Genomic DNA, 14304 nt, shown 5'->3' on the forward strand with positions numbered 1-14304 from the left:
AGGGTCAGTCCTCAACTTATTACTACTTGGCACTGAGTTTTGAAAGCTGTAGCTCAAGCTAGAGTAACAGTTAAGAAAGGTTCCCTTAGCATGAAAGGGGGAGAGGCCAAGACACAGGAAAAAAATCAGATTCAGACACATTAGGTTCATTCTCCTAGCAGTAATTAATAACTCTTAGTACTTACCCATCCACAGCTTCTTTAAAGTGTCCTCTATCCATGTCAGGTATCTCTGAGGTCACTGAGGACCAAACCAGGTGGAAAATGTACCCTGATGTTTACTTTACCACAGCATGGATCAGTACTACCTTTAATCACAGTATTCCCTGCACTGGAAAGCAGGAATATATAAAGAATTTTTGCCACCAGACATGGCAAATGTCAAGATTTTAATGACACTCACTTCCAGTACTTTCCATCTTCAAAAGGCTTCCCACTGGTTGACATACTTCAGAGTAATGACTGTTCAAAAATGCCCTGTGAAGTAAGTGCTCCAAGTATACAGCTGTTTTCTGGTATTCTCCCCCTTGACTTCATCACTCCCAAACCCTTAGGAGCTGTATTCAATCACTGCTGCACAGTTCTGGCATATTAAAAACTGTTTCATGACTACATGGTTAGCAGGTAGGTGCTTTTGCTGCTTGATTTGTCCAGCATTTTACTGTAAGTGAGACGACTGGCTCAGCCTCCTGGCTTGGCAGGGTAGGAGAATATCTGCCACTTGAGCCTTGCTTTGCTGTTCTTACATGCCACACTTCATTCAGGAGGTTGTGGTTTTTTTCTTTTAATCCAGCCTTCAAGAATTCATTTCTTAACTGCTCCCATCTATGGGATAATTACGGTTAATTAGCCGATGATTTCATAACATGCCACAAACAAGTGCCAATTATATTCCTTTATTGGAGACAGAAACATTGCATAATTACAGATTTGATGAGGAAAACTGCAAATAGTATAGACTTTTTCTACCGCCAGCAAAATAAAAGTTCTTACAGGATTTATAGAAATACTAATACAGTGTTTCTTTCATGCCAGATGGTCAGTATGTAACAATGCCATTAGGAGCACTTAATTGTGCTTCTACAAAACCTTTAGAGAAGAATGAGGTAGAGTTTCCTTTCGTTTATCCAGTACTTTTTCACACATCTGTCCTTTACTGCTTTTATATGCTTCAGATTCTTGTAAAATACGCAGTTAACTTTCAACATTTGAAAAAACAGAGACCTTTCAGAGGCGTTTACTTCTCCCTCTCTAAGTTGCTAAGTTGCTACATTTTCAGTAACTACTACTGCACCCTTCTAAATGCCTCAAAGATCAAGTAGATTGGGACTTCTGGCTTTCCAACAGAAATAGTTTGTAAATAGCTTCAGATAAAACTCTTACTTGTCTCCATTATGGCAAAGAATCTTTTACATTTTGTCACTCAGCAGCCAAGTTGAGTCCAAGCCATCTCCCCAGGAGACAAAGGGAATAGATCCACTCTTTGTGAACATCCTTATGTGACTATGAAATAGTGTTAATTATGTGTTTGCCTCATACTTGCAGCTCTAGTCAATCACTGGGCTTAATACAAGTTATGGGAAGAGAATACATCACCGACCTGTTAGATGGTATGGAGAACTACCTGTTCGACCAAATATTCCACTGTTTTACAACATATAAAAGTATGCTGCAGGTTTCAGTTAAGATACAGGGGCCCAAGTTGCAAATGTAGGTATTTAAGCAACTGAGTAAGAGCATTTTTAAATATCAGCATCAGTCTCTGATCCTGCTGGTGTACCTGGGCAGTCTCTCAGTTGGACTGAACAAGAACGGTAATGATGTGCTTCTGACCTCCTGCCCTCACTGACCTGATGGGTATTTTCAGTCTTGCTCCTACCAGCATGCCTGTTCTGGACACAGCTGACTTTTCACTTACTGCTCTGGCATTTGCTGCCAGCACTAACTACTTAGCTGTAGTACAAATAGAGTGCAGTTATTTCGCCCGCAGTGATCACGATTCCAAAATCATAGTGGACAGGGGATTTGGCATACAGAAAGAAGGTGATTACATAAAGAATAAGAATGTTTGCTTTCTTCCTATAAGCTACTGCAATATGGTAGTGTAATAGTTCAGCAACACTGTATCAGAATTTGAAAATTAAAAACAATTTCTTTTTAACAGGTGCAAAGTTTAGAAGATTCCATGTTCATACCTTGATCACTTTGATCATAAAGTGACAGAAAATCTGTTTGTCCAAGACAATACTGCCTGAGATAAGCTTGTGAGCTCCTCCACCTCCCCATGAAATGACTGCTCTAAGTCTGACAGAATCAAGAACTATAAAGAGTTAGTGTTAAGAGGACCAGATCTTAGAAACTTCCCCAACTCTTGCTTTTAAGAACAAGCAATAAGCTTATATTATCAACTACTCCCTGCATACCTCTTTGGTAAAGACCAAAAATTTCCAGTGTTGGGAAACCATTTGGAACACTAGTCAGATACTTCCACAAAGTTTTCTTCCCTGTTTCTATCTTAACCTTACCCAGTAGGTATTTTAAAGGCCTTAAAATTTGAAATCAAGGTCTTAAATCTTCCTTAAGGTCTTCCCACGAACATGAAATTTAAGAGACTTTTTTTTTTTTTTTTTAAGCATGGCATGAAAATGGAGGATTGTGGTAAAAATCAGACACAATAAATTAAGTTTTGGGATAAGCATAGAGTATAAATTCATGTTCAGAGAGAACCATGCTGTTACTACTGGTGAACATAATTACCATTATGTTTTAGTATATTTAGGTGTAGTTAACATTGCTAGTGTGATTAATGAGACTTCTGTTTATGTGAGCTACCAATTCCAAAGCTCAATTCCAAATCTATTGACTAATCTTACTTCAGATCTATTTACTGTTGTAGTTTGGCATTGCTCCTCATCTGCTAAGTCCTAATGTACCTGACTGTTCTAGCTCAAGGTAATGGCCAAGTTAGTTTTGTTTATGGAGCTGGGGATATATTTGCCAAGTGTACTATAGATGGCACTCAGAGAAAATATCCTGGAATTCTTACTAATAAGAATCGTGTTCGAAGCAAGGCATGGACAGGAGGAGTGCTACAACAGTATTTTTCACCAATGCAATGCCAGTATTCTCTTTTGCTCTTATGGAAAAAAAGATACAAATAACTTCATAAGAAGTTTTTGAGCTTCAATTATTTAGGACCTATGAATTATTTTTCCAAATTTTGCAGATAGATACAAAACACAGTAAAACACAGGTCTTTCACACTTCCAAATTGGTAAGCATTGTAGTTCAGCAAATTTTTGGTAAAGATCAGTGCTACATGACCAAATGTACCTCTAAGATAGTCCCATGCTAATGACTTTACATTGAGAGGTGTCATGATTCCTTCAAGCATCACTTTTTTAATAGCATAGTCCAGTTTGAGACAAATTTCTCTTGTCAAGATCATACTGTATGCTAATTTTTGTATTCTGATCTACACTTGTTACATATTTATGGGTTCATGCAGCAAACCCTGAATGCATTTCTCATTTAAATAACATTTTTCTCGGCATAACCAAGTTAGTCTATTCTAATGTAATCCTTGAAACACTGGACTTTGCATGGAATATTTCTTGTTGCTTAAAAAGCATTTTCTGGAAAGCTTAATTTGATCTGTAATGAAATAAGTTTTTAAGTAAAAGTTTGGATTAGAGTTAAAAGTGGTATAAGTGGTAGTACTACTACTATTCACTCAGAGTTTAGATCACTTGTCCCACAAAGTCAGTGATAGACTGTACAGGGATTACATGTTCTGGTGGTAAAGCACAACTTTGATTCCTCAACACCTTGGAATATGAAAAAACAACCTTTTTTTTTTTTTTTAATTGTCACAACTGTAAAAGCACAAAGAATACAACTTTGCTTAAATATGCTTTTAGATATGAGACAAGAATTGAAGAATGGGGGAAAAGGGGTGCAAGTCTGTGAAAGAGAGAGAAAGACAGCAAGGAAGAAGGCAACAACTATAGAACTACAGGGCATGCTCAGCCATCATTTACAGCTGCCACCTTTCAGGATATCAGCCTGCCACTAGAACAATTAAAATTTACCCTCAGTAGCATGGATCCCATGCAGAGAAAGACAATGTACCACAGTCTGTCAGGCTGTGCCACCAACTTTGTATATCTCTGTATTCTATTCCATAGCAAGACAATTCAAACTCAGAAATCTGCTGGGATTATGCAGATTGTTTTGGAGAGGCCATTGAATTCAAGAGAGTTCTTCCTCTAAATAAGTAGCTCTGAGATCAGTCCCAGCTGTTTTACTGTCTACCTCTTGGAAGACAGACATTTCAAATAACTTGCACTCTAAATTACTTTCAAGTTTTCCAAATTACCATTATTCATGCCTGAGGATAAATAACAAAAATAAATATACAGAAAAGGATCTATGATATCTATCATAGTTTGAATTAGACAAACCCCAACAAGAGGTTATGTACAAAGAGGAGGAGTGGCTGATAACAGGTGTAAACAATGGCTGGGCAGACAGATCTCACAACCTTGCTTTTGTCTTATCAGTTTTCCCTTCTACACACCAGAAAAAATGATGTTTGCTTTGCACTGCTATGGACTGAACAGATTATCTACTCTAAGAACCTTTATTATCATTCTCACCTGCATCTGTCCCTGTCAATTCTCAGTGAATTTGCCCTCACTGCAGTTAGCAATCTGGTTAAGTAATGCCAGTTGCTGAAGCCATAATTCTTGGCACCAGAACAGCTTGTACGAAATGCCAGTATCATGAAAATTTTGTTATTTGAAGGACTTTTTTCCTAGTCATGAAACATGCTAACCAAACTGAAAATTAAGGACATGCTCAATACTGAAAATAATAATCGAAATAATGAAGAGGAGAAGAAAGAACACATGAAAATTAGATTTCATTATTGTGATTTTGAAGTACCAGTGTTTGTAAAACATAAGCATGTGAAAGGCCGAATCTCATCTGATCAACCCAATTAAAAATTAAATAATTGCAGTCAATTATGCAAATATCACACAACAATATTAATTTGTTGATCAGTTTCAAATTTTCCTAATGTTAGACTATCTTGTGTCTTAAATTATCAATTACCAGAACCATAACTAAGTCATGAAAAATGGATAATTGCCTAGTTATGATGTATCATACTCTATGTTAATCTGTTGCAATTAAACAAATAGGGCACATGGAGAAAAGATGTGCAGATGTTCTTTTACAATCTGTTACTAGCTCAGGGAATACCACAGTTCCCTCCTAAACTTTACAAGTGAAAACAAGAAGAATGCAATATCAAATACTGATTGTTATTTACACATGTTATTTCTTTCCTTTGGCTAATGAGATAAAACGCACCACCAGAATTCAGAGTAGGACAGCATGCAACATCAGAAGAATTTCCTGTACTATACTGACTTGTCAGCTCTCCTATTTAGGTTTCAAAGTTTAAAATCAGAAACCTATTCCCCTGGATTACACTTGGAAACAAGCAGAGCTTTGATTTGACATAGATAGAGTAAGGCAATTAACCAAAATGTTAAAGACAAGAGTTAACATATATACACTCCACATTTTCATTTTTCCCTGCAAGAAAAGACCACTCAATTCTGTGGGTCATTCCACTATCAATTCTCCTCATTTTGAAGTCTCCATCAGCAGAAAAAAGAGATGTCGTCTTTCTGGTCAGTGCAGGAAACCACGCAAAACACAACAAATGAAACCACCAGGCTTCTTCATGTTAAATGACTTGCAATCAATTTAAGAAAAAGTTTTACACAACTTTCAGGTTTTCATTTCAGTAAAATAATTATTCTAAGTGGTCCTTCTTCATTCTCCCTAGTTAATAGATTGCTGCTGTATACTGAGGCCTTCATGGAGATTTTTGATATATATAGTACCATATATCAACTCTGTCAAAGCTGAGATGTTAAGCTATTGCACAACCACTTTGCCATGCATCTGAAGTTAGGTATTTTCACTTTCCCATTTGCTGCTAAACCAAAGATGAACCTTAGGGAAAGCTTAGATAGCTTAGTACCAGTAAACCACAAATGGTTGTTCACTACATAATCTTTTAGAGAGCTCCACGCCACACTCTGGTTAAAGGCACTCTTTAATTTGTTGGATAAAACTCTCTACCCCATGTTGCATCTTGACATATTCCCCATGTAAATTTTTCCAGACATCTAATTAAATAAAAGGAAAGACTACCAGCAGCTTGTAACACATAGTAAGATACTGAACAAAGACCAGCACATGACATGGATTCAAATGGTCACAGCACTATGACTACTGTAAGTTGTGCTTGCAGTCGTAGACTAAAGAAAAAATTATCCATCAATTTTTAACAATAGTTACATTGTCAGAGAGAGCCTTCAACTGTTCGTCATTAAAAGATCAGATTGGACTGCAGTCAAAGATAGGAAAAATCATGAGCTGAGGGAGCGGAAGAAAGCGATGGCTAAGGAGGAGTCTTCAAAATATGACCAAAAATGAACAGGAAGCCATAAGGCTGCTCTTTAACAGCTGCATAAGGCATGGATGGTCCATTAGAAATTATATTTTGTCTTTTAAAACTATGTTAACAAATATCAGTAACCACAAAGGACTTAATAAGCATGGGAGAGATAAAAATTAGAGTGCTAAATGCTTCCCTTAACACTGGTGCATCTCTACTGCAAACTAGAACAAGAAATGTTTCACTTTTACTTCTTATAGAACTCTAATAAAGTGTCAATGAAGTTCCACCAGTTTTATAATGAAGTAGCACTTTGGAACATTGATACAGAATACTGTTATCTTTTTTGGCAAGAGGTATCTTAAAGCTGTTCAACAAAGCTGTGTGCAGAAGGAGAAAGCTAATAAGTATTACAAGAACGATCTTTAGTGAACATTTGCAGAAGTTACTTCCCCAACTACGGGCTGCATGCTCTGTGTTGCTTCCAAAGCATCAAGACTACATGTGAGAAAGTAGCATTGCATGAATTATCTGCTTAACCAGAATGAAATCAGGGTTTGAATGAAATCTCTTTCCTCCTAGACATTTTCTCTTGACAACACTGCTTGCTCCTTCTACAGCACATTGTCAATGGAGGCTGGATACAGCATGTATGTGAAAGAGATGAGAAAAACATTTTTCTGACCTAAACTATGTGAGTGGATGATGAAAGAAATTCCTCAATCTAAAGGTTTGGTTGCTGTGAAGAATGGTTCAACTTTCACAGCCAAAGTTGTCTAATCTCATTTTCTAGAAACTCACCCAGAAGGCAACACTGTGCCTGCAGAGCCCAGCTCTGCTAGGCCGAAGGGGAATTTTTATCTCAGCAGGGCCTGACACAGCCTTTTAAATCATGTCCAGAAGGATGTATTCAACTATTAGAGAGGTGTGCACTGCCCAAGCAGCCATGGAAATGCCCCATGGAGGGAAAGGCAATAGGCCAACAGGGACCATCTTGCAGGCTAGACTGACTCAGAGAATTTTGGGCTAAAGGCCAAAGTTACTGGCTAGAGTATGAGGGCATCTACCAGGTTACACAAACTCAGGAATCTCCAATGCAAGCAGAGTATGAAAGGATGGAGTGTATGGCTAAACCTATTTGTTTCCCAAGCACAGAGCAAAAGGCAAAATAATGTCAACAGAACCCTGGGGGCAGCTCGCAGGCAGCATCCTCACTTGACACACGTTCCGCTGATGGTGGCAGTAAACAAACCAAACCCAAGAACAGTTGAAGAGCATTTTACAAGTTTTCAGACTATATAAGGAGGCACTAAGAAATACATTAGGAAAGTTCTATTGCTAACATTTAGCACCTCTACCAAGAAGACAGGCTTCTACTAACAGGATTACAGTAGAAATCAAAATTATTGCATTCACGTTTGCTGGATTGTGGAGAGAATCATCCTGGGGAGCAAGTTGATACTGAAACTATGCTACGCACTGGCATCTACAGAAGTTGTCATTATTCAGATGTCAGGTCTGTCTGGAGGGTCTGAACTCTGCCACCTTCATGACACCAGCACTGTCCAATCACTGTCTTCTCTTCCATACTGAAACAAAGCAAAAAATGAAGTTTAAGAATAAAAGTTAGAAGAATCAGTGCACATTTATGATAATTTCTTAGGACTATCCTCAGAAATGTCTATATCCACTGCTCTGATAGTAGTTTACTTTATTTCTTATACCTTTACTTGTCTTTGATTTGGGCACAGACTAAAGATAGCTTGCTGTATCCATATTACAATAGCTGGTTTAGGAAGGGGCAATGCTGATACTCGTTACAGATAACATAGAACAATCCTGTTTCACTTCCATTAGTTTAATGCAGTTACTCCCTGAGGCCTCCTCACTAATTCACTCATAAGTATGCCCCTGCTCAGGCTCCAATAAACAAACACATTTCATTTTATTTCTTTTTATTGTCAAGGTGGCTTTTTATTACAACATTCTGATTGAATTCAAAATAAAACCATCACAAATACCACAGAGTACAATTAGGGAGAACTGTAATCCAAAATAAAACAAGTTGTCTTTCCGTACAGAAATGAATGGGACCACCAAGCAGAAATGAAGGCAACCTATGGGGAGGATACAGCTCCAAGGCAGCACTTCTGACTGCTAGACTGGTTCCACATTCTAAAGCTCTGTCACCAGACCTATAAACAATGCTCCAGAGAGATCCCAAAACATACACAGGGCTCAAGTAGATAAATAATTCAGAGGTGGAGAGACAGCAGCAGATGGGAGTTGGGAGTCCTCTCCCTTACAGTGTTATATTCAGGGAACTTTCAACCAAAAAATGAAGACTGAATTTAGAGGCTATATGTAGGCTAAAAAAATCACTTAATTTCTCCAAAGTGAAAAAAAGGAAGTTCCTCCAATACAGGTTCTGCATCAGCAGGAAAAGAGGTAACAGGTCACTAAAGCAGGGAAAAGACAACAGCTCCAAATCAGGATGAGCCAGGAGAAACACACTTCTAGATCCACAAAGGCAGGGTGTTTAGTGGGTTTGTGTTTTTCTTTTTACTCCAGCAGGCAAAGCCTCTAACTGACCTTCACAACTATCACATCTACTTTTTCTTTTCATTATTAATTCTGCTGCTCCTGTTCTGCAGTTGCAGTTATTTGTAAATTTTGCTCTGTTTAGGCAGTAGTATCATCTAATGCTCTGATACAGAAATTGTTGCAAGAACCAGTCTGAGTTGCCATTTGACTAGAGTTTGTGCCTGCTCCCAGAATTGAAAGGGGAATGAAGATGCAATACCACAATGAATATTACTTCTTTCTGCAAATAAAAGCAGATTTAGCCTCCATTTTTAATTCTGCCTTTGTAATCTCAGGCTAGTCAATCCAATCCCTCTTTCACTCTCCACCACCTCAAGGTCATTCTTTGTAAAAATTTACACATACACGGTCCTTTCCTGATTGCTTTCCACTGCCCACAGGAAGAAAGGGTGTTTGATTAAATGTCTTTTCTCTGCTGTCTTGCCTGCAGTGTTTAAATGTATTTAATAACATGTAGCATAAACAATATATCTTATTTTCAATCCATCCCTTCCAAGTTGCTGCTTAATCTATGTCTTAAAGGGCATAGGAAAAGCTTGTTTATTCTCAAAGTACAGATGCAAACCCACAGAAACATGAGTAGTGTTTCAGTGAGTGTATTCCCAGAGAAAAGAACCTCATCCCTAAATCTTTTAACTGAAGCAGTTATGGAAGAGTGTACTATTACTAATTCATCCATAAGCACACCAATGATTTATATCATATATGTTCTTTAATTTGAAGTCTTTATCAGCTTTTGGTATTATGGTATCTGCTCAGTGACAGGAAGGGAAAGGCGTATTGCAGTGCCACCACTGTCTCTCTCAACTGGCATGAGAAATTGAATCAGTTCTGCCCATGAGTTTCTAATTAGTCACTCCAGCTCTGGTTCCACTGAACAGCTGTTCACATCTAACGACATCCCAATGAACACAGCAGACTTGCAAAAGAATAGGCAGCATGAAAACAGACTTGGAAACACAACAATGAAGAGAATATGAAAACAATAAAGAAGCATGTACTGTACACAAGAGAACTGGTATAATGACAGTGGATATGGAACCTGCACCTTGTGCTCACAGGTTCACATGCAGGACATGGTGGTGCTGAGAATTTCTACTTTTTTACAAATTCCCGAAGTTCAACATGAAATGGATACACTGCCCCAGTTCAGGCAACAGAACAGCATAGAGACCAAAGCTGTGTTTGACTGCTATTTCTATTGCATTTTATTCTTCAAAACCGAAAGATCCTTTGGAATTACAGCCTCAGATTGTCCAAATGATGTGATAATAGTCCAATGATAATGCAAAGAGTTCTGTTATTTTTTTCTCCTGGTAGAGAATATAGAAGATCTTAGTCAAAGATTCTCCTCTGACACTGTAAGATTATTATATAGCCCATTTTTTGTCACAGCATTACTTTCTGTGTAACATCCTTCTGGATATGAGCCCATCTCTCCACAGATATAAAGGTGCAGAAACACAACCAGCAACCCACTGATGGACTCTTAATGAGGAAGCAATCACCAATCTCTTTAAAATTATGTTTTCAATGATTATGTGTTCTAACCCTCCTGATTTTTTTTAAAGAAGGAAGAGAACCCAGAATTAAGAATATACATAATAGTCTGGCATCTTTCAGGAGTAACAAACTTACTCCTGGCATGTAACTAATGAACACAGACTACCTACACAGTTGAAAGGTAAAAAGGTCCACATAAACAGGCAAGTAAAGTGAAAAGGTCCAAGAAAGATAATGTTTAGTAACAATCCACACTTTTTCAGCCTCCTCCTGAGCTTTAGTTGGTAGTGGAAAACCAGGAAGATACAGCAAGAGGCAAAGGGCAGGAACTGATGCCCAGGAAGTTCCATCTGAACATGAGGACGAATTTCTTTATTGTGCAGTGACCGAGCACTGGCACAGATTTTCCAGAGAGGGTGTGGAATCTTCCCTCACTGGAGATATTCCAAAACTCTGGACATAATCCTGTGCCATGTGCTCTGGGATGACCCTGCTGGAGCTGAGAAGTGGGACCAGATGATCACCGTGGGCCCTTCCAGCTTGATCCATTCTGACATTCTGTGATCAGGGAGGGCATGGAAGGATGCCCCAGGGAAAAGGCTGGATACATTTGTCTTATGCTGCTCACTACCTCAAGGAAGAAAGACACTGCTCACAGGATTGCTGGCAGGATTATGAAAATTCTAGTGGCAAATCTAAGAACACTTTGAGCCAAAAATGTAGAACAGAAACGATCAGACTCAATTTGAAGAAATCGTGGCAATACTGCCAAGCAATGGCTATCAGATCTTCAAAGGGGCTTTATAACTTGCTGAGACCTTCTTCTATCCCCCAATCCTCCACACCATAAACTACACTAAATAAGGAAAAAAACCCAGGCAACTTAAATAAGAAGGGCCATCAGCTGGTGCTCATTGACTTTACCTGAAATAGTATTAGTTCCTATGCCCAGACAGAGAGATAAAGCACAGATTCCAAACAGACTTTGATATTTAGCAAATGACAGAGGAGGGGAACTCTTTTAAGAATGAGAAGTGACCATGTGATTGGAAAGACAACGAGACAGAAATGTTAATCAGCTGGCTGTGCCCAGTGAGGTGTTTAATTACCTCACTCATCTCCTTATTGATTAACCTATACTCATTTGTGATTGTGGTTAAGATGCTTCATAATCCTGTCCCTTTCCCTTAAAAAGCAACCTCTATCAACAGTATTAGATTTCACTGATAACAGTAATATCTTGCAACTCTTACCCAGCTTCCAAGATGAGTAGGGAAAATTATATTATACTTCAAATCTCTCATACATTCTGAAGGAAAGAAAATTGGCAGAATAATCACACTAGACAAAAGGGTCTACATTATGATATAATGCCATCTGTAGCATCACTACCAAAATCATCATTTTCTACTCCTTTCAAATATTCACCTTTTACTATTTTATCTGGTTATAGAAGAGGAAACACCTTACCTGGATATCACTTAGCTTATTCAGGAAACGGGTTGTTAACTCAGGCCCATTCTCCATAGTTGGAATGTGCAAGTGCTGGCATAGAATAAAGGAGAGGGACCAGGGGAAAGAAAAAGAGAATAATAGTTTGACATATATATGAATACCTTATTGTTGCCAAAATTTTTAATAAGTATTTATCATGCTGGCTGGCTCTCCTTGTGAATAGGAAAAGCTGGTTAGTTTTGGGGGTTTTGTTGGGTTTTTGGTTGTTTTTTTTTAACTGGAGAGCATTGCTAAGCCACTGAAAATGCTGTTATTCAATAAAGGCTAATCTAAGCCTTCCAAGAGATTTGTCCAACATGGAGGTAATATTCTGCAGGCAAGAGTACTAACATTATATACAGTATTTAATTTCAAAGTATATTCTGTAGAAATACAACACTTACATTTACAGTACTTATCACTCAGCACCTCAATGTCTCGTATTATCTTAGCATCAGGTAATGCCAATACATTTATTCTATTTTATTAATTCAGGAAATATCACCTAACAGACATTTATTGTACTTATCATATTTAGTGGACAGAGCACAACCCTTTATGCAGCTGCACTACCCTTAGTCCTCTGAACTAAAAAGACAGTTATGCTGACTAAATAGCATAAAGTCAGCTAAACAATCTGAATGCCTGGGGAATTCCACCTGTGCAGGAGAAATCTCCCATACAGTGAATAGTAGGTGAAAGCAGCTGTGCACTGTCTTGAAACAGCCTTTCCATCAGAGCTGGGATCCCTGCAATGAGGGGTGAAGAAGACAGGAACTTGAGGAGGAAGGACAGCAATGGCTCAGAAACTTGGTTCTCTGTGAAAGTCTTTTTCTCTCCTCACTTTTTCCAGCTACCTCAGCAAAAAATACTGAATAAAAGAATGCAAAGAGAATGTATTTTTCTACATTTGCAAACAGGCTGGGAACTATTTTTTTCTTTCACTTACCAGAACTTGAGATTTTATATTTTCAGCTATTAGGGAAAACCTCAGAAGACAAGAGGGAAAGTTCCCTCCTAACAACCAGTAACTCACTTGGGAAACAACATACTGACACTGTTCATCTTTCCAGGCAGTGCACCTTTTCTATGTCAATTGGTTTTGGCTTCAGTTGCAATTCACTGTGATAAAATTCAGAAGAAAGAAGGAAAGGGGGGAAAAAAAAAAAAAAAAGACATTTCCTTACCTTGCCCTTATATAAAATTTTAGAGATGGGACATACAATGCAAGCTGTTCCAGCACCAAACATCTCCTTTACTCTGTTCTCTTCCAAGGCAGATGTCAAGTCACTCATGGTGATGTATCGCTCAGACACTTTGAATTCTCCCTGCACAAGAAGAAGCAACCATAAAAATTATAAACAGTTTTAAAACTTTAGAATTTTTTTTCCTACACTGAAACATTTTCAATAGAACTTTCAGCTGAGTGACAGTAAGTCGGGTTTTGACTCTGAACTTGTAATCGTTTCAAACATCTCAGTATCACACAAGGTAGATTTTCATCAAAAGAATGCCCTGCAAAGATGCCAGTGGTTTGCCAGATACAATGCTGATGATTAAGTGGCATTTCCCTCTGTTTTGGTGCAGAATATCAGTATCACATTAGGGAATAACAAAGAAGGATTGTTGTGGAACACTGGATCTCTCTACTCATGGTCTCTAGCTTATTAGAGTTTGTCCAAAATTTAATGTGTTATGTCAAGAGAGCCTTTGCATCCCACTCTCAGACAATTCCTAAGCAAGGTACATTCTATTGATTAATTTCACCTGCTAGGCCAATTTATGTGATGTGTTTTTCTAATTCCTAGTGAAATTTTCCACTGTAGCCTGCTGTCACATACAAAAATTAACTGTAATGCAGGTATGAGTAAAGCTATTTGCACTGGACAGTCTTAATACTGAAAGTGTTTTACCTTCTGCAAGAGTTGAAGAATGCATAGGAATTAATTGAAGGAATGTGTTTCAAGAAAAAAATTATCATCAGACTTTGAAATTTTTATTTCATGTACATGATATTCCTGTTATTCCACTCTAAGCACAATCCTAGCCAAATCCAGGAGACAGGATACTGGGCTTGATGAGCCTTTGACTCTGTAGCATCCTTACGCAGGCTGCAATAAAACCTTTGAATACAGTAAGGCAGAGTTTGCTGCATTTCAAGATGTCATCCAGTCCCAAGTGCCCAAATAAGTCCTTAGATTGCTACACTACAGAACAGGAATG

General features: G+C 38.1%; 1 protein-coding gene across 4 annotated transcripts in view; it reads right to left on the minus strand.

Annotated features, from left to right (window-relative positions):
* Positions 1–2858: 2858 nt before the first annotated feature.
* Positions 2859–14304, minus strand: part of BCAT1 (branched chain amino acid transaminase 1) — a 58567-nt gene continuing 47121 nt past the window's right edge. For all 4 annotated transcript variants that reach the window (XM_033057933.1, XM_033057932.1, XM_033057935.1 and 1 more), the window contains 3 exons: positions 13269–13409; positions 12058–12132; positions 2859–8069 (listed from right to left, as the gene is read on the minus strand). In XM_033057933.1, coding sequence (XP_032913824.1) covers positions 8028–8069; positions 12058–12132; positions 13269–13409 — 258 coding nt within the window. In that variant the 3' untranslated portion in view covers positions 2859–8027. The remainder of the gene's footprint in view (positions 8070–12057; positions 12133–13268; positions 13410–14304) is intronic.

Source organism: Catharus ustulatus, chromosome 4, assembly GCF_009819885.2.
Source record: "Catharus ustulatus isolate bCatUst1 chromosome 4, bCatUst1.pri.v2, whole genome shotgun sequence".
Taxonomy (NCBI): Eukaryota; Metazoa; Chordata; class Aves; order Passeriformes; family Turdidae; genus Catharus; species Catharus ustulatus.